The sequence below is a fragment of the Apiospora phragmitis genome (assembly GCF_038363925.1).
Source record: "Apiospora phragmitis strain CBS 135458 chromosome Unknown utg000010l:1.0-9815664.0:1.0-9183399.0, whole genome shotgun sequence".
NCBI classification, from domain to species: domain Eukaryota; kingdom Fungi; phylum Ascomycota; class Sordariomycetes; order Amphisphaeriales; family Apiosporaceae; genus Apiospora; species Apiospora phragmitis.
The window spans coordinates 5,467,822-5,494,382 of record NW_027117409.1 but is presented as its reverse complement, the minus strand read 5'-3'; the positions used below and the strand labels follow the sequence as shown (position 1 = coordinate 5,494,382).

The following is a 26,561-nucleotide window of genomic DNA, read 5'->3' as shown; positions in this document are numbered from 1 at the left end:
TGAATCCCGTTTCCCTTGAAAGTAATATACATAGAATAATGACCTCTATAGTACGCCTGACTGCCAAGGCCTGTTATTAGCCAAGTTTACCCAACAAATACACTCCGGCCCTCTGGTGTGAAGGATATCGAATTATGTACCAGAAAGCCCATCACTCCTCGTTCAAAGACACCTCCACCTCTCTCGCCTGCTCTGTGTTTCCGGTTCGGAGTGCACGGCGACAAAAGCGTTGACAGAAAGCGTCCATTCCTTCAACTGGAGCCTGGCGTTCCAGCCCACGATACACCGGATGAGATCCCAATCGCCACCGAGCCCGACCCAATCCGTGGCCACGATGCCCGTGCACCCGTCGCCAACCGCCAGCCCGTTGGGGCCCTTGCCGGCCTCGCCGTGGCGGAGGGCCATGTACTCGATGGTGGCCGGGTTGAGCTTGGCGGCGATCTTCTCGGGCCAGCAGTTGGCGTTGAAGAAGTTGCTGGCGCTCAGGAAGTTGACGAAGAAGGGCTTGTGCTCGTCGTCGGGCGCCGGGTTGGGCGGGCGCACGAGCTCGGCGGCGCGCTCGAGGTGGGCGCGCACCAGCTCCGTCTTCTTGGCGATGTTGTGGGACGCGTCGATTTCGTAGAAGTCCTGGACGCGCGCGACGCCGGGCCCGCCCGTCGTCGCGTCCTCGCAGTTGTCGGGCCACGCCGCGCAGTCCAGGCCGTAGCCGCGGCCGCCGTGCGCGGCGTCGAGGCTCGCGTCGTTGGCGTGGCGCCGGAACAGCACGATGCGGCCGCGTGCCTCGCCCAGGCGCGGGATCCGCGGCTCGGTCCACCACTTGTCGTTGTCGGGCGCCGCGTAGCGCTGGTGCAGGTGCTTCGACAGCTGCTGGTCGGTGCCCTTGCCCGTGCCCTCGCGCTTGATGCTCATGATGAGCGTCTCGGACGGGTTGGCTTCCAGGAAGGCGTAGACGTCGTCTAGCAGGTCGTGGAAGTACTTGGTGCCCGTCAGCGAGATGGGGAAGGCCGAGTGCACCAGGATCAGGTCCGACTTGCTGTCGTCCGAGTTGACCTGCACGCGCACGTCGAAGAAGCGCACGCCGTTGTCCAGCTGCTCGCGGATGCCCACGGCTTGGCACCGCACCGACGGGAGCGCCACGTGAGAAGTCGGGCTGTTGTGTGTCCCCGGAATCGACAGGGCGGTCAGCGGCCACTCATCACGCAGCTCCTTCATCCAACTCGACAAGTGGGTTGAGCTGTAAATGGACACGCAGGCCCCGTTCGTCACGTATACGACCGTGTACTCGTGAGGCCCGTCGTCCAGCTTCTTCATCACCAGGGACCGGCGCGACTCGCCGGGCACATCGACCTGGTACCTGTGGCCGTCGAAGCCAAAGGTCAGGCGCACAACCTCCCGGCCCGGCTCCGGAGCCTGCACATCCGTGCCGTGTGTCTCGAAGCGGCCCAGGGGAACGGACAGCTCGCAGCGGTCCCGCGAATCGCCCTTGGGCGCGCATGCTGGGCTGCGCTGGAGCCTTTGAAGACGCTGGAGATTTTGCCTTTTGCCTTTTGCCCCCCTGCCGACGTCGGCGTGCCGTCGAGGCGCTCGACGAGTTTCAGTTCAAGCGCGGTGGCGGTAAGGTTACGAATGGTAAGGTCGGGCATGGTGATACTACTAGTGTCCGACACAGTCCCATACTTGTCGGGGCACAAGAGCGAGCGGAATCTCTCGCCAAACCTACTTATACCTGTACTTTTGGAGGCGGTTGCCGACATGGCATTGGTTGCAGATGAGCGCGTCAGCTAGCCGAGTCGCCAAGGGTCCAAGTGTTGCTGGCGATGGTAATGGAGAGTCGTGATTGGCCGAATGGATGGGTGGAGTTCGTCTTGAAGTGCATCTCAAGTCTCGAGATCTCAAGCTTGATTAGGTCGGCTTTTGAGGCTGGCTGGGACGCGCTGAAACGCCCCGGGACAGCGTGTATATGTATTTATATGTATGGTATTGTATCTCGGTGTAACTAGCGTCAGGCGAACAATCTGGAACTCGTCTGGCGCTTGAATTATATAGCGATCATAGGGTATGGAAGAGAGACACAAATAGGTATGGGAGGGTTCATAAGACTGTTAACGAAGTCCATTTCGAGGGTGCATGTTGTCCAGGTGATTAAATAAGCAGCACATGGTGGGAACCTCATTGATGGACCTGTGATCCAAGCTCATCCATCATGCTCACTCCTGAAACGGACCTTCTGCTAACCCACCATCCGGAGCCTACTTGCCTGTCACGCTCCGGCGCCTGCATATTACTCCAACCAGTATCAAGGAAAGTGCGGCTGAGGCGGCCAGGGACCTCAACGTCGCTTAAGCCACGAATACTGTTTTGGAGAAGCATTAGATGAAACACCCCTCTCGCCAAAGCTAATCGCCGACAAGCAACGACGGGCTTCATGATGAATTTCACCAACTTGGCACTCAAATGCGATTGATTTAAATGCGCTCCAAAGACTGAAGCCTCTTTTCTACACAGCCGTCTCAAAATGAAGCATTCGCATTTGTTCTTATCCTATGCATACCTTCTCTCTTGCGCCCAAGCTCGCCAGGCTTCGGACTGGTCTTACTACACTGAGGATATCTGCCCATGGGGCCCCTTCCACCTGCCATTTTCCATGTCTTGTCTTGCCTCTGACCCTCCGAAGTCAGTTGCTTTGCAGTCTAAATTGGGATACAACAAGATAGCCACTGCAGAGAACAGCTGGAGTGGTCCTCATTTTTGTCTCGGCAGATTCTGTGTCTGGTCCAATGATAGGTTTGGGGATGGAGGAGTGTCTGTCGTGACAACGCTGTCTAGCAGGCACAGGGTAGCCCAAGTATCAGATCAGTCTCTTGATGGAAATCACGATACCTCTCATTTCCGGGCCGTAGCGATCCCGGGGAAAGGCATCGGCCTGGTAGCTACGAGATTGATACGTCGAGGCGAGGAGATCATGGCTGTCCGCCCTGCCGTTGTGGTCCATGAAGCTCTGGTAGATGAACTTGGACTGGACAGCCAGAACACCATGCTAGATCAAGCAGCGAAGGCATTGCCTGGTGAGAGGCGGCAGCGTCTTCTGGCCCAGGCTGGAGAGTTGGGTGGCTATCGCATAGCGGACATCATGTTCACCAACTCCTTCCAAGTCTCCCTCGGCATGGAAGGTGAGCGGCACTTTGGCAATTTCCCAGAAGTGTCACGCCTCAACCATGATTGCCGGCCAAGGTCAGTTCAAGCGGCTCCCAACGGATATACAATCGATCTTGGCTAACATGGGAACACACAGCCTCGCCTATTATGTTGACCAAAACCTGACTCATCACACCCATGCAGTCAGGGATATACAGCCAGGAGAAGAGCTGAGCATATCGTACCTGGACTCCTTTCGTGTCCGGTCTGTTCGCCAGGCGAGAACTCGTGCCTCATGGGGCTTCTCTTGCGGATGCTCTCAATGTAGTCTACCTGAGGCTGAGGCAGAGGCATCCGATGCAAGGCTCTTCTCGATATATCAGGTGGAAAACCAGCTGACGGACTTGAAGAACGCAAATGTGTCTACATCGACTATCGAGACACTCATTGCTCTGTACAAAGAGGAGCGGCTGGATCACAAGATAGCAGACGCCTACACCCTAGCGGCACTGAACTACAATACCTTTGGCGTGGAAGCCATGGCCAAAGAATACGCAAAGTTGTCTCTTGAGCAGGGTTTGCTAGAACACGGACATGATTCGGAAGATATGGAAGCTATGAGAATCCTAGCCGCTGATCCAAAGAGTCATTGGATTTGGGATACACGACAGCAATAATTGTTCTTAGCACCTAATAGGTACACCATGGAAGACGCTTTTGGGCATGGCCCAAGAGTGATTTGGTCCGACTTTACTTCAATGTACTGGTGAGAATATAGTTGAATGTTTCGAGGGGGAAGAATCGGATCATATCAGCAAAGAGCTAGTAGTATTGATCAGCTATAGGAGGCTGCTTACAGAGAGAGAGGCACTGCAGCTGGTGTTAGTATAGTAAGTACTTAGGTTAGGGCATGCACAGACACATGGCATGTATGGGAGTCTTAAGACATTGCTTCCATTTTTGCAACTCACAGAGTCATGTATATGCGCCTGAGGGATGCCCCTTCGTCCGAGGAAAGCCTGACTGACGCCGATGATGGTGAGAATGGACGAGAATGGAATGGTGCCCCTGGCTGCCAGCTCAGCAGCCCCGCGAGCCCAGGCCCTGTAGCGGTCTGATTTTGGTGCAATCAGCACCTCATCTGCTACTCATCTGCTGTCCCACCTGCTGGAACCAGTAAGTGGGACACTGGGACGCTGCAGCAAAAGCACAAACACCCTTGTTCGTCGGGTCCCTTAGCCTGCCATGCCTTTTTTTCCAATCGAGTTTTCTATGTGATCTCCCAAGGTCGTGAACTTTTTTCTTTTGAAAGGGGCAGAGGGGAAAGGGTTGATTCGAGGGGGGTTCAGCCAATCTTATGAACCCCCAACCCAAGGCCGGCCAGGCTAAGGCTAGCAGGCCAAGGCACATGCAACGCTGCTACACTCCACCGCCTATTTGCTGGCTTTGTCGGAGCGGAAAGCGGAAAGAAAGTCAGGTTGTAAACAACACGTCGAGAAATTTTGGGCTCCTGGCAAAAAGTCGGCAGACTCCTTCCAGTTATCAGCTTCGGAACTTATGTTTTGCTGAATGGAGAAGTGAAACCCTCTCGATGCATCCATACATAAAGCACATGTAAAGAATATATCTTCTCTTGACTCCCCTTCCAACACAGGCCCCAGCAAAGCTCGTCAGCCGCAGCTGTCAGTCACTCAGTCACTCAGACATTCTTACGTCAAGCGTGCTTTCCCCACACACCGATAATACTTGCTCGCCCTCGACCGAACATACGTGCATCTGCACTGCAACAAGTAGCACTGCATTACCTAAGTAGTGCACATTACATTGTCCAGCCCTCTCCTCAAGCGCACGCCATCTCGAGCCTCTCCTATTGCTGCTATCCGGCTATCAGCAGGGGGTCCGAGTAATAGGTTTCGGCCAAAAGCTGCCAGCGAAACCTTGAGCCCTCTCCTGTAACGTTCGCCGGGCGAAAGAACCACAGAACAACAGCCAACGAATCCGTTATCAACAACAACATCTTCATCATCATCATGGGGACAAAAACCACTGGGTTCTGGACCTTCTCGAAGGTAAGTTGTGACAACAACATCTCCTGTCAACACTATTCGCACCGCCGTCGAATAAAACACCATGAAGAATACAAACCCCATCTAACCCAGTTTAAACAAAAATAGGCGTCGGGCTACCGAGTCCACCATCCAGCTCCTCCAAGACAACCTCCTCCACCCGCAGACCCCCTTCCAGATCATCGGCCGGTCGGTGTGGCAGCGCACGCAGCAGGTCTTCCAGGCGGCCGTGCCCGTGGTGCAGCCGCTGGTGAACCGGGCCCTCACGGCGCTCAACGACTCGCCCGACATCGTTATTGTCGGGGCCGTCCTCGTCTTCATCGTCGCGGCCCTGCAGTTCCTCTTCTGGGTCCAGCGCGTCGTCCTCTTCTGGACGCGCATGACCATGCGCCTCATCTTCTACGCCGTGCTGGCGGGTGCCCTCGCCGTCGTGTGGCAGCGCGGCCCCGAGGCTGCCATCCGCGACATCGTCATCTTCGTCTCCAAGATCGCCGGCTACGCGACCCTGCTCAAGAACTTCTGGCTCAGCGAATACGAGAGATACGACGCGCAAACCAAGAACGGGCGAGGCATGGGCGGTCCTGGCATGTCGAGAAGAGGGGCAGATAAATCGAGCCAAGATGACAGCAGCTAGTGGCCTTTTGAATTGGGATGGCGGTCGCATGCGTGCAATTGGTATACTTACCAGGCTAGTTTATACTTTGCAGTTACAGGATCTGACGAATTACGATGCTTACGTTCTCTTTGGCAATAAATTAAGCTATGAAGCTCTCAAAATGGTATCAACCCCGTCAGTACGCCGGCGCTATGCATATTCCCTAAATCCCATGTGATGCTCAGTCCTCCAACATACACTGTGACTATTCCTCCATGTCTCCCATCTCCTCAAATTCGCCACCCTTGACCTCCTTGGGCTCCTGAGCCTCGTGGAACTGTATGCAGTCATCAATGTAGCTGAGGATAGCACCGACGCTGTCCTCGTCTTGGGCGTCCAACTTCAGATAGCTGACCATGCTGAAGTTCTCTATTAGGCCTGCAACAGCCTGGTTGAGTCGCCGGAAGGATGCCCCGCGCATGACGGCATCTCTATCCTTGGGGTCCGCGTAGGCATCGTCTTCCGGTGTCTCTCCGTCGACGGCCCGCCTTGCCTTCTCGGCTGGGTCGTCCTCGAGCAGTGTCGCATCCGGCGTGATGAAGCGCTTCATGTCTTTCCTGCGCACTTGGTCCTTGACCAGGTCCATTTTCGATAGGATGTTGATGTGAGGAATTTCCATCATAATCATGGCCGACATAGCACTGAGGGTGCCCGAGAAGAACTTGGCGCGATCAACCACAAATGTCGCCTCGAGAAGATATGCGGCGCAGAGCCGGATATCCAGGCTTCCGGGTTTTGTCAGGAACCGCACGAGGGCTGGAAGAATCGGCACGTGTGTGTACAGCTCGATCTGGCCCGGCATGTCGAAGATGATCATGTATTCCTCCGTCAGGGAGTCGAGAGCCTCAGTGAGGAAATCGAGGTTCTCCATGAGGAACTCGAAGCAGTAGATCAGACCGCCGTTGGGGCCGAGGCCCATCTCCTCCATGACATCCTCGAGCGAGATGAGGTCCCTGATATCGAGATCGGGGGTGTGCTCGAAGCTCTCGGCGGCCGGGTCGAGGTTGACGTAAAAGCAAGACCGCCGGTTGAGGTTGAGGTGTGTGATGAGGGCCGCGCAGAACGTGGACTGGATTGCAGATGTGTCAGAGACGGAATGCGACTACTTTTTGATGTATATCGTACGTACCTTGCCCGCCCCAGCAGGACCCATAACCATGGTGCCGAACTTGCTCATCGTGGTCGAAAGTGACTACAAGTTCTTATATACTTCAGTGCGTGCAGGTGATCAGGGAGTAGAGACAACCAAAATTGACTAGGTATGTAAGTATGTAAGAAGTACTCTCAGCCTTGCAATGTGGTAGCAGCGACTAAGGTTCCTCAACTTTTCGTTATGGATAGAGTTTTGGTTGGAGCAGCTGGAAAAGTTGGAGGGGTCAGGACTGGAGGGGCATCTGCAACGTGATTGGCTGGACTGGCACCATCTCAGCCAACGCGGAAGCAACGGCTGCTTACGGCTGCTTACGGCTGCTTACGGCTGCTTACGGTCGCCGATCCTTTGAAGCACAGGCATTCAACGGCCGGAGTTGGGGAGTTTCTATTAGATATATCAAATGTATCTCAAGTCCGGCCGGGGTATAAATGCAGTATTCGGATTTACGGTTGGACGAACATTTGAACCTCACTGACAGATGTCTACTGCCACCATGTTTCTTTCCAGGTAAAGCTTGAAACAACGCACATCCAGATATGCACGCAAAGGCGATGATGTCAAGCTGCCAAATGTAAGAAAAAGGGACGGGTGTTGGGTGATTTAAGTACGTCCGGGCTGAGAACTGTCGGGGTCCGTCCGACACTCCGATTCAGAGATCTGCAGTCGTCTTCTGAAAGTAGCCGCATATGCAGCAGCAAAGGCAAAGGCTAACATAGATGACAAGTACCCCAGGCCAATTACCTAGGTAGTCTCTGATTGAAGTCAGGAGGAGAATGGGTTGACTGGCCCGCGGGCAAATATCTGTCTTCGTCCCGGCCAAAGACGGTTGCCAATGCCGATTTTCGTCTCCGTAGCTCTTCGAAAGGGACCCAGAATACTGGCTGGATGCCGAAGGTAGAGCCAATCCCTGGACCACGTTTTTGAGGGTCGAGTGCATTGGTGCCCCCGCGTTGCTACATACAGTGAACACTACATACCCTACCCACTATCAACTACTAGGCTTGCTGCTAGGGAAGAGGGACGGAAAAGAAAAGGAAAAAATGCAGATGGCAGGAACGGCTCTTGGGCGGATTGGGCGCTAAAGCGGTGAAGACCCCATCGACAACCGGCCTGGTATTAATATTGGGCGAGATGGCGCGATCAAAAGGTGGGAAATTTTTCTGAAGAGCTGGGTTTTAGGGTGCAAAGCGAGACAACTTTCAGACTAGAAGGATCAATGGGAATGTATTAGCTAGTAGACCGATGTACTCAATCAACGTTTGCATGAGACAAGCACTTGCACAAGAGGGAGCAACTACTGTAGCAATGAAAAGTCTGTAGCAATGACTGGGACAGTAGAAGTCGGAGATGCTGTATGTGCTATGTGCCTGTTGATATCTACTGACTCGATGGTGACTCGATGGCACACACCATCGACATCAAGCTGTTCGGGTACTCCCTCACGTAGCCATGTTCCTCGAGTACGTGTCAGTTAAAGCACGGCTTAAAATAATACAAAATCTGAAGATTGGATGATTGGGGATCAACTACGGCACGTGTAGTAGTAGTAGCTATCAATTCAATGGGACGTCCTCTGGCAGTCTTGTGTATTGATTTACATGAACTGTCCATATGGAGTGAACAGCCATGGAATTAATGCTGCTTCGAGAATGCATGGCTATTGAATACTGAGATCTACTTTTGAACATTGATGTTGGGTGATTTCACCATGCAGTGTGGCCGTATGCTACTGTAAGAGGAATAATAACTTATCATTATTACCCCTCCTTACCCCCCTTGACTGGACCCTAGGCTGCTGTGCCTGGTCAACTGAATAATCATAATCCCAGTCAAAAAATCAGCGGCCGACATCGTTCGGCAACTAATAAACCGCTTTGCATCTGTATTTGTCCGACTAAGCCGTTACCGCGAAAAGAGAAAATAACGAACGACCCAGCATAGGTTAATCTTAGTCCCCGGATGTACCCAGGTAAGCCAGAAGGTAATAACCACTTTGGTAGGTTCCCTTCCCTTTTCACTCAACAAGAAAAAGACCCGAGCCGAACCTCCCTACCTGGTCTCATAAAACCACCTTCCCCTCCACCCGTCCCAATCCCTCAATCTTCTCCCCAATCATCATCTCCCTCTTTCCCTCTCTCCCTCTCTCTTTTTCTCTCCTGATTGTTCGTTCTCTTACGGGCCGCTCGTCGTTTATTGTTGTAATCGGAAGCGTCTTCAGGTAACCAGATTGAAACCCCTTCTACATCGACAAAATGCCTGCCACCAATGGTACCTCGGGCGATGCCTTCGCCATCGTTAACGAGGGCGCCTTCCTGTTCACTGTAAGAAACACTGTGCCTGTCCAAATAGGCTTTTCTTTGCTATCCCAACGGTTATCCTAGTGATTCCACAAGATGTTTCCTAGTGATTCCACAAGATGTTTCCTAGTGATTCCACAAGATGTTTCCTAGTACACACGTTGCTTACCCCTCGACTAAACGTGCTGCTTACCCCCCAACCCCTCCCCCTCATTCGTCAATTGGCTTTGGTGAAAATCTTGCTGACCATAACAGTCCGAGTCCGTAGGCGAGGGTCACCCCGATAAGATTGCCGACCAGGTCTCCGATGCCATTCTGGATGCTTGCTTGGCCGAGGAACCCCATGTCCAAGGTCGCCTGCGAGACTGCCACCAAGACCGGTATGGTGATGGTTTTCGGTGAGATTACCACCAAGTCGCCTCTCGACTACCAGAAGGTCGTGCGCAACGCTATCCAGGACATTGGCTACGACTCCTCGGAGAAGGGCTTCGACTACAAGACTTGCAACCTTCTGGTCGCCATTGAGCAGCAATCCCCCGATATTGCCCAGGGTCTTCACTACGAGCAGGCGCTGGAGCAGCTCGGTGCCGGTGACCAGGGTCTCATGTTCGGTTATGCTACCGACGAGACCCCCGAGCTTCACCCTCTCTCTCACTTGCTCGCCCACAAGCTGAATAAGGCCATGTCCGATGCGCGCCGTGATGGTAGCCTTCCCTGGCTTCGACCTGACACCAAGACGCAAGTCACTTTGGAGTACAAGCACGACGGTGGTGCTGTCGTCCCCCTGCGAGCCCACACCATTGTCATCAGCGCCCAGCACAGCGAGGACATCTCGACCGAGCAGCTGCGCAAGGAGCTTAAGGAGAAGATCTGCGAGAAGGTCATTCCCGCCAAGTACCTGGACGACAAGACCGTGTACCACATCCAGCCCTCTGGCAAGTTCATCATCGGTGGTCCCCAGGGTGACGCTGGTTTGACTGGCCGTAAGATCATTGTCGATACCTACGGTGGCTGGGGTGCTCACGGTGGTGGTGCCTTCTCCGGAAAGGACTTCTCCAAGGTCGATCGATCTGCTGCCTACCTTGCTCGATGGATTGCCAAGTCTCTCGTTCATGCTAAGCTGGCTCGCCGTGCTTTGGTCCAGCTCTCCTACGCTATCGGCATTGCCGAGCCCTGCTCTGTCTACGTGGACAGCTACGGCACCTCGGACAAGTCAGCTCAGGAGCTGATCGACATCGTTCGGGCCAACTTTGACATGCGACCTGGTGTTATTGTCAAGCAGCTCAACCTTGCCCGTCCGATCTACTACCAGACCGCTAAATTCGGTCACTTCGGCACCAACCAGGAATTCACCTGGAGCAGCCCAAGGAGCTGAAGTTCTAAATTCATTCTATGTGGGTGAACATTTATTCAGGTTTATTATACCAGCGGAAGAATCAACTTCTTATCGCATAGACAGGCGTTTTGTGGGTTTAGAGATTCATTTTTGGCGATTATTCCCATCAGAGGACACATAGCATGGCGTACGGTATTCAACAATCCCGTCTCGGCAAGGTTAAAAAGGCCTTGGAAGACAGAGTATTCGGTTTGCTTTTTATTGCTACAGAGCAAGGTGGCCTAAAATGTGCACTAGGGAGTGGAAGTATCAATGGAATACACCCATTGCGAGGGCGTGGCCTCATCGCCACGTCCGTTGGAGACGAGCAATATTCATCTTGCATCATCATGCCAAAGTGACCTATTCAACCTTGATTGATATTAGATTATGCCCCTGTATGTTCGTAATGCAATTGCCTTCTGATCACATAATAGGGATAACTTTCTAAAGGCAAGTAAGGATTCGGAACTTCTAAGCAATGTCACTTTGTTAGTATACCTAGGTTATTAACACATGACGATGCAATGCTCCCATGCCTACTTAGTAGGCAAATGTTTAACTCATACATCGGTACAACCCAAGATTGTATCAACATACATAAGAAGGAAATCATATTCGAAAGCCCCCTTTCCCATTGGACGCCTTATATCTTTGGCAGCCTCTCCAACTCTTACGTGCGCCGCTGCCCCCTGGTTCGCCCCTGTTGCCCAATCCCCTTCATCATCACATCGCAGTCATCCATACTTTGGGTTACACCGCGTCTTTCTGGTCGGCCTCCCGCATCACTACCCAAACGGCGGGGAACCTTGTTTGCAGAAGGAAATCCAACGCGACGATGTCAAGATCTCCTCATCTTTGTTTTCTTTCTTAACTTTCCTCATTCTTACTGTAGAGGCTCCAGAGTCATCGACTGCCCATATCAACGAGCAATAGCCAGGCAAAGAGTACGCCGACGCCTGTTATTTCTTCAACATGGCGCCCGAAACCACCAAGGACCTCCAGAGTCAAGACCACAAAGTCCTGATGGACATCATTGATGGGCTGCGTTCCAAGGGGGTCAGTCGTTACATTGACTTGCCCCAAATCGTGGCATGCGGCGGCCAGTCATCGGGCAAGAGCTCCGTGCTTCAAGCCATCTCAGGCCTATCGTTCCCGGTGGGAACAAATCTCACCACCACTTTTGCTACGGAGCTTGTTCTTCGACGTACCACGGAGACGTCAGAGGAGCGGTGCAGGGTCTCGATCCAGCCGGGCAAGGATCACTCGGATGATCAGAGGAAGAAGCTCGAGGCCTTCGGCTTCTCCACTACCTTCGACGAGCTCGACGTCGGGAACGTGGCGGATCGCGCGCGTGATGCCATGGCATTGACCGATGCCAAGCGATTCTGCGATGACGTCCTTCGCATTGAAGTTTCGGGGCCTACGCAACCTCATCTGACCATAGTCGATCTCCCGGGCCTTTTCACTGCTGGCAACAGAGATCAGTCACGGGAGGAGGGGCAACTTGTGAAATCGCTTGTGCGGTCCTATATGAAGAACCCACGAAGTATCATTCTGGCCGTCGTCTCTGCCAAGAGCCAATTCGCCGAGCAGAGTGTGACAGAGTATGCACGGGATCTCGACCACCGCAGATCTCGAACTCTGGGCCTGATCACCAAGCCAGACACCCTACCTGTCGGTTCGGAAGATGGAAGAAATGTATTTCAAGCTGGCTTGGAATGAAGATGTTGATTTCCGTCTCGGTTGGCACGTGGTCGTGAACCGAGATTACCATGATCGGGCAATCTCGAACACCGAGAGAGACGAAAAGGAGGTCGCATTCCTATCAAGTGGGATTTGGAACTCGTTGCCACAAAGTCACAAGGGTGTCGCCGCGTTACGGACCCGCCTGAGCGAAGTATTGAGAGATCATATCATTGCTCAGCTGCCCCGGGTGGTGACTGATATTGAAGACGGCCTCCGGGAATGTACAGATCGACTGGAGAGACTGGGCGATGCCAGGGGCGAAGCTGACGAGCAGCGCAAGTACCTCCTGAATGCTAGCCATCGGTTCTCCAGCCTGATCCGGTCAGCTGTATACGGCTCGTACGGGGACTCCTTTTTCGGGAATGCTCGGGAAGATGAGGGCTACCACAAGCGTTTGCGAGCCGTCCTTCAGAACACGCTGGAGGACTTTGCTCAGGACATGCGGAAGAATGGACAAGCTCGTGATATTATAGACTTTTCCGTGGAGGGACCAGAGATAGAAGGCCAAGTCTCGAGATCCGACTACCTGGCCGAAGTTCGGCGATTGATGAGGAGGAACCGAGGGTGCGAGCTTCCTGGTACTTACAACCCCCTTATCATCACCGAGCTGTTCCATGAGCAATGCCAGCCCTGGGCAGATCTTGTTGAGAAGTACTCGACCCGGATCATTAGCGCAGTCGACTCCTCTGTCAATTCCATACTGTCCCATGTCGTCGACGAGGAGACGAAGGACAGACTCTGGATGGGCCATATCGGCGAAGCCCTAGAGAAGTTGAAAACGGTGCTCCGTACCAAGAATTCGGAATTGTTGACCAGCCACGAAACCGCCCATCCCATCACCTACAACTATTACCTCACTGAGACGGTGCAGAAAATCGAGGCCAAGCGTTACGAAAAGGACTTGCGACGTACTCTAGAGCAGAACTTTGACACCTATGCACCCGGAAGCGAGTTTCGTGTCTCATTCAACCGCATTGTAGATGTCCTCACTTCCAATAGGCACGCCGATATGGGAGATTTTGGAGCTGCGAACGCAGTAGACATGTCCGAAGCATACTACAAGGTAAACTCTCCAAGCCTCTAACCACTAACACTCGAGCGAAACCCAATCTTAATGGAACCGAGGCTAAATACCGAATCTCATCTAGGTTACTCTGAAGCGGGTGGTCGATGACGTCGCTCACCTTGCGGTGGAGAACTGCCTGACCTCGAAGCTGCCAGAGCTCTTCACCCCCGAGAGCGTCGCCGAGCTGAGTGACGAAGATATCAAACAGCTTGCAGCCGAGAGTGAAGACACGGTGGCTGAGCGAGAGGCTCTCCTTTCCAAACTCGATGTGCTCTCCAAAGGTCTTGGTGGGCTGAAGCGCCTCACTAGACACCACCCACCCGTGCAATGTAAGTTAGCGGTCAATAATGGACTCGTAGAGTGCAGAGTGTAGAGCGTGGCTAACCAGAAATGATAGTTGGATTTCGAAGCAGCCATGGCACCTCCTCGGAGGATGAGGACTCTGTGGATGTGGAGGAAAAGGCACTGTCGACATCATCTAGTCCATCTCCACGTCCAGATGCAGTCCACCTTGTAAGAGAGGGCACCGGTCCCTCATGTATGGCGCCCGTGTGCCAGCCCAGCATGGTCCCATGATCCTGAAATTGAAGGCCATTGAGACGCCCCTGGGTCTTTGGGTGTTGCAGAACGATGTTGAGAGTTCTATAGCGACAGCGGCGTTGATATATGCATGTGTATTCACCGCTGCAACCCAGGGGTTTTCAGTCTCTTTTTTATGTAGATATCGATATCATCTTCGAGGCTACACCTTCTGATTTGTAATAATCTCATACAAAGGCAATAAGATATTATACGCCGAAGAACTGTAGATATTTATACGAATTCGTCATCATATAAAAGTGTCAAGGTATGGAATGGAGTGATTTGGCTCGACTGACATCGGGCCCTCCCGGGCTGTTAGCCCCACCGACCCCGAAAGCCGTCCGGCGAGCATCGTTTACCCCGCCAACCCACCAAAATAATAATTCCCCAATAGCGGTTGCCCAATCCCGCTCTAGGCAGAAGAGCTCACCCCCAAGCAAAGCAACTTCCCCTTCGTGTATACATCCTAAACCCCCTAGACCAAGCGACCAGACAAGCAACCGCAGACAAACCCCCTGCTAAGACGACCGAACGAACCCAAGATGCCCGCCCCCTCGCCCCTCAAGATCGCGACGGACGCCGTCACGCGTCTGACCAAGGAGGAGAAGCTGTACCAGAAGGAGCTCACATCGCAACAAGAGCGCGTCAAGAAGCTTGAGGCGGACCTGAAGAACGGAAGCGGCAACGAGGACGGCAATGCCGAGTTTATGGTGAAGCAGGAGGTAAGTGACGACGGCGTCATACCACATCGACGCTCCTCTAACCCCCCAAGCTTCTATGCCCTTGGTTTCTACGAGATGCTCTTTCATCTACAGATTGTTCAGTTTTCTAGTTCTTGTGCTAACAGGGAAACCCCACGTCATAGCAAAAAGCCGTAGAGGAGACCAAGGCAGTTTTCGGGCCCCTCAAGACGCGCATCGGCGAGGCCGTATCGCGGCTCGAGGAGCAGATCGCCTCGGCTGAGGGTGACAGCAATGCGAACGCGGACGAAGTCACCAAGGCCAAGGAGGTGCTAGCCTCAACACCCAAAAATGATGCTTAGATTCCATTAAAAAAAAAACGACCGACGAGTAGCAAACCTATTTCTGGAGGGTGGTAGCACCAGCGACGACCATTACGACGAAGCGTGCAAAGCCTGCACATACATGATACCACAGTTCTTAAGATGCCTGGGTGAATGAATCAGACACGATTGGAGGGCAGCATAGCAATCGTTAAAAATACACGTTGATTTACATCCAGGGGTATATCATATCCTCTCCTATCTTTTTCTTGCCTGAGCCATGCATGATGATTATTGAGTGTCCCTCAACTAAGCAACTCCTGTCTCTATGTCGTATCCATCTTATCATCAGGGCCGGTAGGTGCGTCCACTGTGATCTGAGGAGTTTCTTCCTTAACGCCACCCTCAGTCATCGGTGTATCCGCAACTTGTGCCGGCTCGCCCATCTCCACATCTTCACCCCCCTCCGGTTCGCCGTCCTTCCCACCGTGACTGCTACCCGGGCCACCACGTACTGCCGGGCTATTCCCCGTAGACTCGGAGCAAGGCTGCCGCCTCTAGAGAAGCTCCCACCGACGTCCGGCTGAGGCTTCAAGTTATCCGTAGCACCACCACCACTGCCTCCGGCACCGGGGCTGTCCTGCCGCGGTGTGCGTCCCGAGCTGCTTCCCGGCCTCGGCGTAGCGTTGTCGTCGCCGTGTCGTGCTGGCGTCCCGCTGCCGCTCTGGCTGCCGCCCTGCTTGCCGCCGCCGGGCGTGCTATTGTTGTTGTCGCCGTCCTCGTCGCCGTCCTCCTCGTCCATGCCCTCGCGGCGCTCGACCTCCTCCTTCTCGTCGCGGATGAGGCGCAGCAGGTTGACGCCCTCGCCGACGAGTTTGTCGAACTGCTCTTTGCGCTCGCGCCAGGTGACGCCGTACGTCTCGCTCTCGCGCTGCAGCTCGTCGCATTCCTCGGCCAGCTTGTCGAGGTTGACGGCCTGCTCGGCGCGCGGGCGCAGCATCCGGTTCGACGTGATGCGGTCGGCGAGCTCGTCGAACGACTTGCGCTGCGCCAGCGTCGCGCGGGCCTCGTCCAGCTGCGTCCGCAGGCTCGCGTTGGAGCTCCGCACCGCCTCCATGGTCTCGAGGATCTTGCTCCGGTCCGTCGCGTAGCGCTCGCGCTCCTTCTCGTTGGCCGTCGCCAGGAACTGCAGGCGCGTGATGGTGCTGTCGAAGGCCGCGAAGTCCAGTTGGATGTCCTCCTTCATCGCCGCGGCGTTGCCGTGCACCTGGCCCATGTAGCCCGTGGACGCGGCGCTGGCGCCATCTTGGGATTCGGGGGCGCCCTCGGGTGGTGGTGTGGGTAACTTTGTGGCGGGCAGCTTCGCGAGGGCGACGTGTTTCGAGATTCGCTGGAAGGGCCTGATTTCTACGGGCAGCTGGCGATTCTTGTGCAGCTCATCTTCATCGTGCTGATCGAGAAGATCATAGCGAGACGTCGCCATGATTATTGGGCAATCGAATCGAAACGTAAGGCAAACGACTTGATTGAGAGACTGCTGCGGGTATCTAATGTTGAATGCAGGAAGACCGGCTATTGAGACTCGGACTGGATTGAATGTCAGAGGTTAGGGTATGTTATGTTGAGGTGACAAACAATAAATCGTAGCTCGTTGCTTGGAGGTTTTGGAATTGGGTTTACTGGCCGTTGCCCATGCAGGGATTCTTGCACTTAAAGTGGAGCGACTCGATAGTTCAGCACTGTATTTGAATACGTAGAATTGATTGATAGATTTCCTTGTCGCAAGACTTCTACTAGACTCGAACTCGATACCAATTATTTTGACCAGAGATCAAGATGCAGCGAGATCTATTGGCAGGGCAGCCTCATATCATCTTACGAGGTTCTAGCTTTCCGCCGCTCCTCCTCATTGAGCACCCATTGTATGCCATCGTCCTCCCCTTCAGCCATGATCTCGTCCCACTCGTCATCTTCCATGTTGGCGACCATGAGCATCTGTGTCACCCTAGCAAATGCTTCCCTCACACTATAGTTGCCCTCGGCCACGACCCGGACGATGCCCGAGAAGTCCCGCTCCATACGGATCGCGCCGAACGCATTGATCCTGCCACTCGAGCTCCATATCCGCTTCTCCAGTACCACTGCGAGGTGTTTGGCTGTACTTATCATGAGTGTGCTAAATGTCTTGGGCGTCATCAATCGCTCGACCGGTTTCATAAGTGCGCTCCATCCATGTTCAAATCTCCGCTGTACATGGTCCATTAGCTCTTCTTCGTCCTCGTCGTTCTGCTGTGCTATCTCCGCCAGCTCGTCCTCCGTCAAAGTGTAGTCGGCATCACGGAATGTGTCCAAGATGATGGGCCGTAGCCTCTGCTTGACCACCATGTTTAGCAGGACTTGGAGCCCATCTGACAAAAGCTCGTTTGCTTTGGTCGAGAAGGACGCGTTGAGTGTTGTTAAAGCCGACGTCACAAATGTTGCGTCATGCTCAAAAGGAAACGAGTGGGCAATCGGACTGGACTGAGTAGGCCCGTTGGCCTCCTCGGAACTTCCCAAACACTGTGTGATGATGCGCGACAGATATTCGGTCGCAACGTCCAGAGTGTTGATGAGGATGATAAAGGAGACAATTTTGTCTTCAGGCGGGAAGCCGCCTTGGATGACGGGCTTGGGTACGACTCGTCTCTCATTCTCCTCTGCACCATCCCGATGAAGTCGGATCCTAGCACTCTTCCTATGGTAGGAATCACATGCCCAACAACGTCCCTCTGCGATGTAGAAATCGACTTCTGGATGACCGTACTGACAATGTACATGACATCATCGACAGCCGATATTATATAGGGGGGCTCAGTGACAACCGGCTTGTTTATATTGAGCGTGAGCCCCGAAGGTGACTCGTCCAGCTGGAATGCCTTCTCGACCGATCTTCTAAAGTAGAACGTCGACAAGATATCATAGGGGGTAATCAGTTTGTCGGACACCTTCCTTAACAGATTTGACTTGGTCAACGCATCTGGAATATACAGGGCAGAAGCATCCTCGGGGCCCAGGTGCCTGTAATTCGTTAGTGGACTAGTCGGGTAGGCACATATTGCATCAGCTTACCTTGCATTTCCCAGCGAGGAATCTCGTATAAAGAGACCAGCGTCCAAGCATGAGAGCTATCTCGTTTAGTAGGGCATCTACCTCCTTCATGTTGACTCCCTCGTCTTCGCTGTCTCTGGCATTGGTCCCTCCGCCGAGTGCCGGAGAGTTCATTCTAGGGGTACCCGTAAGTCCTTTTTGCGGCGGTAGGAAACTCTGCACAAGGAACGAAAATGGATAGCTCTTGACGTCGGTAAGCTTCCTTTCCACTGTTCGCTCATCGCTCCAGGAATCCAATATTATGCCTCCCTGTACGTCGACCTCCATTTGTAGACGTTCTATCACCTTGACCATCTTTCCTTCGCCGTAGTGTCGCTCCACAAGACCGCCGTGCCCCTCTACAATTTGTGCAATATGTTCGAAGAGCTTTGTCAAAGCGTTGGCATATAGGAAGCCGTCTTTCTGTCCAGCAGCCCCTGGTACTAGCTTCCACGTCTGGCGCGCAGTGCCAGCTACACCCGTGCAGACGTAGCGGCCATACACGTCCAACCCCACGTCGGCACGACCGATGAGAGGGAACAGCTTGAAGAATCGAGTGACCTTGGCTCCGTCTCCCTCCTGCGCCGCCTTCTCGAACTCACGCAGGAACAGGCCGCACAAGCTCTCCTTGGCGTTCTCTAACGTAACCCACGGCGCATCCGGCACCTCGACGCTGGGTACGATGGCCGCGGCAAAGCCTCCCTTGATCACGCTCTCCGGAACCTTGGAGGCTCTCGAGATATACCCGGCTGCGGCCTCCCAGTCCTGGGGGGCCCCCATGGACCCGACCACGCCGTGGACGCAGGCCTTGAGCTCGGCGACTTGCTCGACCACTTGCAGTGTCTGTTGTACATGGTCTTTCTCCAGGTCCAGCTCTTTGACTCGGTTCGAGAGGCGGCCGGCCGTCTCGGCGGCCGAGGCGAGCATGCCGTTACTGACGGAGCGTGTCGCTATGACCTGCGACCCGAGGTTCGCACGCAGGAGATCCAGGCGGCCGAGCTCCCGCGCGAGGTCGGCTTGGGAGGAGAAGAGGGACTGGAGACGGCTGGTGAGGGAAGCCTCGTGAGTGTGCAGAGTGGCCAGCGAGGCGCGTACGTCCTCTGGGGATTGCGCATCGCATATCGAGGGATTGCTGTTGCTATGATGATTGCTCAACCGGCGAATGGTCGGCGCCCCTGCAGCAGCAGCATGGGCGGTTGTGGAGGGGGAATCGCCATTGAGATGGTTGGTGGCGGACATTGGGACGTTGCTGGTTGAGAAAGCATAGCGGCGTGAGCATTCGTCCCCTCTGGCGGCCCCGTTTGGGTCGGCTGCACGAGATTGTGTGATTTTAATCGGAACCGTATCTTGTCCAGTGTCGTATCGATTCCCATCAGCAACCTCATTTGAAGCCAGATCTAGGTTAACCTAGTAGGTAGTGGATTGGCTGCTGTAAGGAGCTGACCACCCCAAGCTGAGTCGTCGCAACGGGCGCTGTGGAATTAGCGGCTGACCCCCCAAAAATGTGGCTCTTTCCAGCCCAAAGACGCACTAAAGGCCCTGTAATGGGGGGGGGTGGTGGTAGGTTCAAAATCGATAGGGCGTGCGCCAAACTCGGATTTCTTTTTTTCATGAGATGAGTCAACAATAATACGTACATGCACATATCAGATTCACCATAAAAACAACTTGTACAGTCGCAGTAGTAACTTCTGGCCAAGATCAAACTATCTTCGAAATAATCCGCATTTCACTTCATGATCCATAACTTGACGAGCAGCCGAAGGCCCTTATTCCACTGACAAGATTGTCCAAGCAAGCTGGATTTGGTAGCCAAGTTGGCTTTCCGACGCATTTATACGAGTATTCGTCCTGTCCGGGCTTTCCTCAACTCGTACAATACGATGTCGCAGGATGTGCCGTCTCGGGCGGGTACCCGGCTACTCAAGGTGGGAAAAGATGAACTAGGCAGGTTCAGGCAGGGGGGGTCAACTCATGGAGAGCGGCTCAGCACGTGGGAGGTCTCTGCAACCGACTCGCCAAGTGTCCAGGTACTTCGTGAGGCGGCAGGATACCTAAGGACAAAGGATGTTCCAGTTGGATTTCCTACAGAGACTGTCTACGGCTTGGGCGCGGACGCGACAAGAAGCGCCGCCGTGAAAGGCATCTACACTGCCAAGGGGCGGCCGTCCGACAACCCCCTTATTGTCCACGTCTCTGATCTAGACATGTTACGGAAACTCTTGATACCTCAGCACTCAGCCAATGGTACGGCAAATGGACACCGCGATCCGATACCAGAGATATACAAGCCCCTTATTAGCAAGTTCTGGCCTGGACCGCTCACCATTTTGCTGCCGAACCCAGAACACTCCGTATTAGCCCCTGAAGTTACGGCAGGGCTCAAAACCTTCGGCGCACGAATGCCATCCTCGCCCCTTGCATTGACTTTGATAAAGCTCGCCGATGCGCCCTTGGCCGCGCCGTCAGCTAACGCTTCTACCCGCCCGTCGGCAACAACTGCCAGCGACGTTCTGGAGGATATGAATGGTCGGATAGACCTGATTCTGGATGGTGGTCCATGCCAAGTCGGTGTCGAGAGTACTGTGGTCGATGGACTATGCGATCCCCCGGGTCGTCTTGAGGCCGGGTGGTGTAAGCATGGACGAAATTCGAAGTTGTCCTGGGTGGGACAAGGTCGAGAAAGCGTACAAAGACCAGAGCGAGCTGGGCAAAGCCGCGCCAAGAGCGCCAGGCATGAAGTATAAGCATTATAGCCCAAAAGCAAGGGTCGTTCTATACGAGGCCAGTTATGCTGCAGGCAAGAATGGCATTAGTGAGGACGATGTCGGTTACATCACACAGTTTTCGCAGCAAGCAAAGGAGATAAGCTCGGCGCCCACAACAATAGGCATCATCAGAACGAGAAGCTGGAAAGCAGCGGCAGGCTTGAGGACTGGGCAATTCGAGTCGCGAAAAGTGGTGGAAGCCCCTGAGCCGGACATCGAGGTTGACGCTCGCGAGGCTGAGCTGTTGTACCCGAAAGCGGATGAGTCGATTGGAAAACTCCTGGATCTGAGCATAGGGGTTGATGCAAGGAGTGCGGCGCAAGGACTATTCTCGGCACTCCGTGAACTAGACCGGAGAAAAGGCCGATGTCATCTTCGTCGAAGGCATCCCGGATAGTGACGATATTGCGGCTGCGGTTATGAATAGGCTGCGCAAGGCAGCTTCTGAGATTAGGTCCTAAAAATAGAATAGACCTAGAAGCAAATTCGCTCCCTCGTGAATTGTCCCTAATTGGGGACAGACGACTTTTCCCAACGCCATGCCCGACACTCTAAAGTGAAGACTCCGATGCTATGCTGATTCTCTACAGTCCTTGTCTCAGCCAGTCTGCCAACTTGGCCTTTCCTAATTGTGCCAAGTTGTTCACTCCCTGTTCGCTCAAGTCGATTCGGCCCAGATTGACGTCTTGCGCGGGCGCCTTGCTGACTCTTTGGACGATGATCGTGGGGTCCGTCTCGAGGACTACGCAGATACATTAGTTCACGGTAGGTAGTGGGTGATCTGGGGATACGCACTGATGCCGTCGTCAACGATCTCGTCGATAGCCAGCGATACCAAATCGTAGTTCTCAATGATTGTGCGCTTGTCGACAGATTGCCTAGTATTTTCCTTTAGCACATGTTATGTCACAAGGACAGCGGGCGAACATACTTGAAGATCAGGTGTAGAGAGTCTCGCAGGGCTAGTATGACATTATAGAGCAGCACCTCATTCTCTGAGACGTCTCCTACGACGTACATCATGACATCGCTTTCCATCTTGTACAGGACGATCCGGTTATCGTAGAGGATGATGTCGCCCGTCTTTACGAGTTTCGAGTCAGCATTTGCGTAAGACTCGATTGCGAATCTGCATGATGCAGATCATGTTTCCCATGCTCACCTGCTTAGCCGTCTTCTCTAACAGGCCCTTCTCGAAGGACTTTTGCGACTTGACATCTGGGTAAGGGCCGTTCGTCGTCGGTGAAGCGACTGTGTTTTCCTCGGATTAGCGACTGCATCTTGACCGTTGGGTGGTTCGTAGACTCATGGCATACCGGCTGTTGCGCCAGGGGCTTGCTGGTTGTAGTACTTGGCGAATATGCGACTGCCATCGTCAACGCTTAATACTATGATAGCATTGACGGTAAAGAGGGACATTCCAGGAGCCATTGTGACGAGTGGTGGTGTACAAGGTGCGAATGCAGAGAGTCGGAAGTTTGGAGCGGGCTTCGTGTGTTGTCGACTTCGCAGGTGACAGCTCAGTCGATACGCATGTACAAGTGCTAGGAGTGGCCTGTCGCAGTGCGAGATACGGCCCCGCAAGACCAACCCCGGCGTAAGTACTTCCTTCAAGGTGGCATAACCCGGAATTTAATTGAGGCGGATCGCCGAGTCCTGGGGGTACCTACCTGAGGTAAGAAGTACCTCTTAGTCTTATCAGTGCGATTAGACCCAGCTCAATTGATGCGACCACTTAACGCGGTTTCGCGTCGTAGCCCCTGGATAATTCCTAGAAACGCGTTCTTTCGCGTGCGCAAAGAAGGCCTGCCAAATCTCTCTTCCGCTCCCCACCCTCCCCCGGCAACAAACCCGCCCGAGGAATAAACACTCGCACTTCCAACTACAACAGCGAGACTGATCCAGACCCCGTTCTCATGAATCTATAAGACACATACCACAATGTCTTCACCTTCTCAGCGCCGCCAGCAGGCTTCGCAGTCGTCGACTCCACGACGAAGTGCCCGTAACTCCCAAGCACCGCAGAGCAGCCCCGCCAACGCCAATCCTGCTTCGCAAACTGCCAACACTCCTTCTCGCCCTACTCGTACATCAAACTTGGCTTCTAGCCCTCTGCTCTACCAGTCTTCGCCTGCAAACGAAAATACAGACGTCTCATCACCCCTGCGACATAACACAGAAACCCAGAGCAATGCTGGCGGTAGTGCCGCTCCTAGCTCGCCTTTGCGACATATGACACATTCTCAGACGACGCGGAATGAAAGCCAAAATGACGGAGATAGGACTCCGAGGGCTACTGGAAGCGGTCTGGTCGGAGGTGAGTCTTTGTAGTATCATATGTATCTCGAAGTCACGAAGCTAACTAGGCATCCAGAATCTTCTCCCATCCGATACGAGGCCAGCTCCAGCCCAGCACCAGGTCTGGGCCTTCAGTCAGACCTCCGGAGCGAAAGCAGCAACCTGTTTGTTGATGCTTTCCAGACCCCTCGAGCCCGCCGAACTGTCAGAGGTGATATCCACTCAGAGGGCTTCAACAACAATAGCGTACGGGGTAATCGCATTGTTCTAGACAACTCGGGTCGGGTGGTGCGAGAACTGCCTTCCGATGCAGCTTCTTTTTCCAACGTTGATCCAAATACCTCCGAGGCTAATGTTCTCGGTGGCCGAGGCGAGACTACGATCTGGGGTACTAATGTTTCCGTGGATGATGCTTACGCCGGCCTGAAGGATTTCATGAAGAACTTCACCAAGAAATATCGGATGTGGACCGAGGGCATGACAAAAGAACAGACTGACGCCGATCCTGACTCCGAGACAAAGCCCTACTTTGAGGAATTGAAGAACATGCTAGCCCTCGGCCAAAGAATCCTTTACGTCGATATTGCGGATTTCAAAGTATATCCCCGAACCAGGAAGCTATGGCACCACATCCAGAGCTACCCTCAAGAATTGGTTCCCTTGATGGACCAATGTTGCCAGGATGTCATGGTTGAGCTTGCCCAGGCCGAAGATGCGCGCCAGCGCAACCAGAGCACCGGAGCCTCTGCTTCGAGGCCCAGCGGAGCGCCAAGCTCTGATATGCAATTCCCTAGCTCAGAGCGTAGCGAGGAGCCAGTTTCGACCCCCTCGGGCTCAACAAGCTCAGCAAAGCCCTGCTTTGGAGGATCAGGTACTGGGGACTGTTTACACAGTTCGGCCATTCGGTCTTGAAAAGGTCACGAATTTGAGAGACCTTAACCCAGCCGACATGGACAAACTCATTTGCATCAAGGGCTTAGTTATTCGCACGACGCCAGTCATCCCAGACATGAAGGAGGCGTTTTTCCGATGCAGTGTCTGCAACCACTCTGTTCTGGTGGAGCTCGACCGAGGCAGGATCCGGGAGCCGACAGCCTGTCCCCGTCCTCTCTGTGATTCCAAGAATTCGATGCAGATTATCCATAACCGCTGCAAGTTTGCCGACAAGCAGATTATCAAGCTCCAAGAGACGCCAGACGCTGTACCTGCCGGTAGACTCCTCACTCCGTTTCGGTGTGCATCTATGATGATCTCGTGGACTTCTGCAAGGCAGGTGACCGTGTTCGCGTTACCGGTATCTACTGCACCAATCCGGTCCGTGTGAACCCGCGGATGAGAACAGTGAAGAGCGTTTTCAAGACCTACGTCGACATTGTGCACGTTCAGAAGGTGGACGACAAACGTATGGGAGCTGATGCCTCCACGTTGGACGAGGAGACGAAAGACTCGGAGAACATCCTTCCTGAGACACGGCAAATCACTCCTGAGCTCGAGGAGAAGATTAAGGCTACTGGTGCACGCGCCGACATCTACGACTTGCTCTCTAGGTCGCTTGCGCCGTCCATCTTCGAGATGGAGGATGTGAAAAAGGGAATTCTTCTGCAAATGTTCAGCGGCACCAACAAGACATTCCAAAAGGAGGCAGTCCCAAGTACCGAGGAGACATCAATGTCTTGCTCTGTGGTGACCCATCTACTGCGAAGTCTCAGCTATTAAAATATGTACACAAGATTGCCCCGCGAGGTGTCTACACTAGCGGTAAGGGATCTTCTGCTGTAGGTCTGACAGCCTACGTTTCCCGTGACCCGGAAACCCGCCAGTTGGTTCTCGAGTCTGGTGCTTTGGTCTTGTCTGATGGTGGTGTTTGCTGTATCGATGAGTTCGACAAGATGTCAGATTCCACGCGCTCGGTTCTTCACGAAGTCATGGAACAGCAGACTGTTTCGGTAGCCAAGGCTGGCATCATCACCACTTTGAACGCCAGGACCAGTATCCTTGCCTCGGCCAACCCCATAGGATCGAGATATAACCCGGATCTGCCCGTTCCTCAAAACATCGATCTGCCCCCCACTCTGTTGTCACGATTTGATCTCGTCTACCTGATCCTAGATCGTGTTGACGACAGTACCGACAAGAAGATGGCCCGCCACTTGCTCTCCATGTATTTGGAGGACAAGCCTGACTCGGCTCCTTCGAGCCTCGAAATCTTGGTAAGTTTACACGGCGATAATCGCACGTCACAATTAGACAGCTTGCTAACAGACTCATCAGGATGTTGAATTCCTCACAGCATATATTTCGTATGCGCGTGCCTTTGTCCATCCGACCATCTCCCAGGATGCTGGCCAAGCGCTTGTGGACAATTACATCAAGATGCGTAAGCTTGGTCAGGATGTGCGTGCCGCGGAGAAGCGCATCACTGCCACGACTCGACAGCTTGAATCGATGATCCGTCTCTCCGAAGCACATGCCAAGATGAGACTCTCCACCATAGTCACCAAGGCAGATGTGGAAGAGGCCTATCGTCTCATCCAAACTGCTCTGAAGACAGCCGCCACAGACTCTCAAGGAAGGATCGATATGAGCATGCTCACCGAGAGTGTCACTTCTGCAGACCGAAAGCGCAAGGAAGAGCTCAAGGTGGCCATCACTGCTCTACTTGATGAGCTTACCACCGGCGGTCAAACGGTGAAGTGGAGCGAAGTCAGCAGGAAGCTCAGTGAGAGCGCCAGCGTTCCTGTCGAGCCGGCCGATTTCGCCGAAACCATGCGAGCGCTTGAGATGGACGGCATGATCTCGATATCTGGTGATGGTGCAAGACGAAGTGTGCGGAGAGTTACCGGCATCGTCTAGTCACCTTTGGGGGATTCATGGGGGAGGACACAGAACGCAGAGACATGAATATGATGAATGTGGAGTCGAATACCAGAAGGAGCACTCTACGATGATGGCGTTTATGTTTAAGGGGCTACGAACGACTCGGAGTAGTATAGTGGGGGATTCCTGTAGAACGAAGTAACGAGCCAACAGAGGCATGCATGCAATACTCCGTACCGGTGCTATGAATGATTGAGGCGACCCCAATTCCCCTCCTAAAGTGGAGAGAAAGATACTCCTACAGCCCTAGTTGGCCCAGTTGCCCAGCTAGTCAGCTTTATCTGATCTGAACGCGCAATGCCTCCAGATGGCCAGGTTTTCCAACAAGCTATGAGCCTGTCCGAGTTGGAGCATTTCTTCATACCGTCTCTCAATTGAATCAACTAATTGGATACGAATGACGTCAGTCTC

General features: G+C 53.7%; 12 protein-coding genes across 12 annotated transcripts; 7 read left to right on the top strand and 5 right to left on the bottom strand.

Moving 5' to 3' along the window:
• Positions 1 to 162: 162 nt before the first annotated feature.
• On the bottom strand, positions 163 to 1,643 carry PG994_011426 (phosphatidylinositol phospholipase c; the record flags this gene model as incomplete). Its single annotated transcript, XM_066862835.1, has 2 exons — positions 163 to 1,513; positions 1,564 to 1,643. The coding sequence occupies 2 exons, from the start codon at positions 1,641 to 1,643 to the stop codon at positions 163 to 165; spliced, it is 1,431 nt and encodes a 476-aa protein (XP_066711945.1).
• Positions 1,644 to 2,515: 872 nt separating this feature from the next.
• On the top strand, positions 2,516 to 3,812 carry PG994_011425 (short/branched chain specific acyl-CoA dehydrogenase; the record flags this gene model as incomplete). Its single annotated transcript, XM_066862834.1, has 2 exons — positions 2,516 to 3,231; positions 3,293 to 3,812. The coding sequence occupies 2 exons, from the start codon at positions 2,516 to 2,518 to the stop codon at positions 3,810 to 3,812; spliced, it is 1,236 nt and encodes a 411-aa protein (XP_066711944.1).
• Positions 3,813 to 5,165: 1,353 nt separating this feature from the next.
• PG994_011424 (uncharacterized protein) lies at positions 5,166 to 5,835 on the top strand (the record flags this gene model as incomplete). The annotated part of the gene is made up of 2 exons (XM_066862833.1): positions 5,166 to 5,204; positions 5,326 to 5,835. The coding sequence occupies 2 exons, from the start codon at positions 5,166 to 5,168 to the stop codon at positions 5,833 to 5,835; spliced, it is 549 nt and encodes a 182-aa protein (XP_066711943.1).
• A 226-nt stretch (positions 5,836 to 6,061) lies between these two features.
• Positions 6,062 to 7,033, bottom strand: PG994_011423 (GPN-loop GTPase 3 like; the record flags this gene model as incomplete). Its single annotated transcript, XM_066862832.1, has 2 exons — positions 6,062 to 6,925; positions 6,986 to 7,033. 2 exons carry the CDS (start codon positions 7,031 to 7,033, stop codon positions 6,062 to 6,064), a joined length of 912 nt encoding a protein of 303 aa, XP_066711942.1.
• Positions 7,034 to 9,261: 2,228 nt separating this feature from the next.
• PG994_011422 (S-adenosylmethionine synthase) lies at positions 9,262 to 10,681 on the top strand (the record flags this gene model as incomplete). Its single annotated transcript, XM_066862831.1, has 3 exons — positions 9,262 to 9,330; positions 9,562 to 9,606; positions 9,659 to 10,681. The coding sequence occupies 3 exons, from the start codon at positions 9,262 to 9,264 to the stop codon at positions 10,679 to 10,681; spliced, it is 1,137 nt and encodes a 378-aa protein (XP_066711941.1).
• A 975-nt stretch (positions 10,682 to 11,656) lies between these two features.
• PG994_011421 (uncharacterized protein) lies at positions 11,657 to 14,072 on the top strand (the record flags this gene model as incomplete). Its single annotated transcript, XM_066862830.1, has 4 exons — positions 11,657 to 12,288; positions 12,344 to 13,493; positions 13,579 to 13,825; positions 13,894 to 14,072. The coding sequence occupies 4 exons, from the start codon at positions 11,657 to 11,659 to the stop codon at positions 14,070 to 14,072; spliced, it is 2,208 nt and encodes a 735-aa protein (XP_066711940.1).
• Positions 14,073 to 14,620: 548 nt separating this feature from the next.
• On the top strand, positions 14,621 to 15,120 carry PG994_011420 (Tubulin binding cofactor A; the record flags this gene model as incomplete). The annotated part of the gene is made up of 2 exons (XM_066862829.1): positions 14,621 to 14,800; positions 14,944 to 15,120. 2 exons carry the CDS (start codon positions 14,621 to 14,623, stop codon positions 15,118 to 15,120), a joined length of 357 nt encoding a protein of 118 aa, XP_066711939.1.
• Positions 15,121 to 15,407: 287 nt separating this feature from the next.
• Positions 15,408 to 16,564, bottom strand: PG994_011419 (uncharacterized protein; the record flags this gene model as incomplete). Its single annotated transcript, XM_066862828.1, has 2 exons — positions 15,408 to 15,573; positions 15,597 to 16,564. 2 exons carry the CDS (start codon positions 16,562 to 16,564, stop codon positions 15,408 to 15,410), a joined length of 1,134 nt encoding a protein of 377 aa, XP_066711938.1.
• A 392-nt stretch (positions 16,565 to 16,956) lies between these two features.
• Positions 16,957 to 19,446, bottom strand: PG994_011418 (uncharacterized protein; the record flags this gene model as incomplete). Its single annotated transcript, XM_066862827.1, has 3 exons — positions 16,957 to 17,811; positions 17,832 to 18,122; positions 18,190 to 19,446. 3 exons carry the CDS (start codon positions 19,444 to 19,446, stop codon positions 16,957 to 16,959), a joined length of 2,403 nt encoding a protein of 800 aa, XP_066711937.1.
• Positions 19,447 to 20,090: 644 nt separating this feature from the next.
• PG994_011417 (uncharacterized protein) lies at positions 20,091 to 21,436 on the top strand (the record flags this gene model as incomplete). Its single annotated transcript, XM_066862826.1, has 3 exons — positions 20,091 to 20,841; positions 20,903 to 21,273; positions 21,326 to 21,436. The coding sequence occupies 3 exons, from the start codon at positions 20,091 to 20,093 to the stop codon at positions 21,434 to 21,436; spliced, it is 1,233 nt and encodes a 410-aa protein (XP_066711936.1).
• Positions 21,437 to 21,559: 123 nt separating this feature from the next.
• On the bottom strand, positions 21,560 to 22,406 carry PG994_011416 (uncharacterized protein; the record flags this gene model as incomplete). Its single annotated transcript, XM_066862825.1, has 5 exons — positions 21,560 to 21,717; positions 21,771 to 21,853; positions 21,907 to 22,058; positions 22,138 to 22,226; positions 22,292 to 22,406. The coding sequence occupies 5 exons, from the start codon at positions 22,404 to 22,406 to the stop codon at positions 21,560 to 21,562; spliced, it is 597 nt and encodes a 198-aa protein (XP_066711935.1).
• A 510-nt stretch (positions 22,407 to 22,916) lies between these two features.
• PG994_011415 (uncharacterized protein) lies at positions 22,917 to 26,126 on the top strand (the record flags this gene model as incomplete). Its single annotated transcript, XM_066862824.1, has 6 exons — positions 22,917 to 23,292; positions 23,350 to 24,144; positions 24,218 to 24,484; positions 24,547 to 24,956; positions 25,004 to 25,483; positions 25,545 to 26,126. 6 exons carry the CDS (start codon positions 22,917 to 22,919, stop codon positions 26,124 to 26,126), a joined length of 2,910 nt encoding a protein of 969 aa, XP_066711934.1.
• Between the last annotated feature and the right edge of the window lie 435 nt (positions 26,127 to 26,561).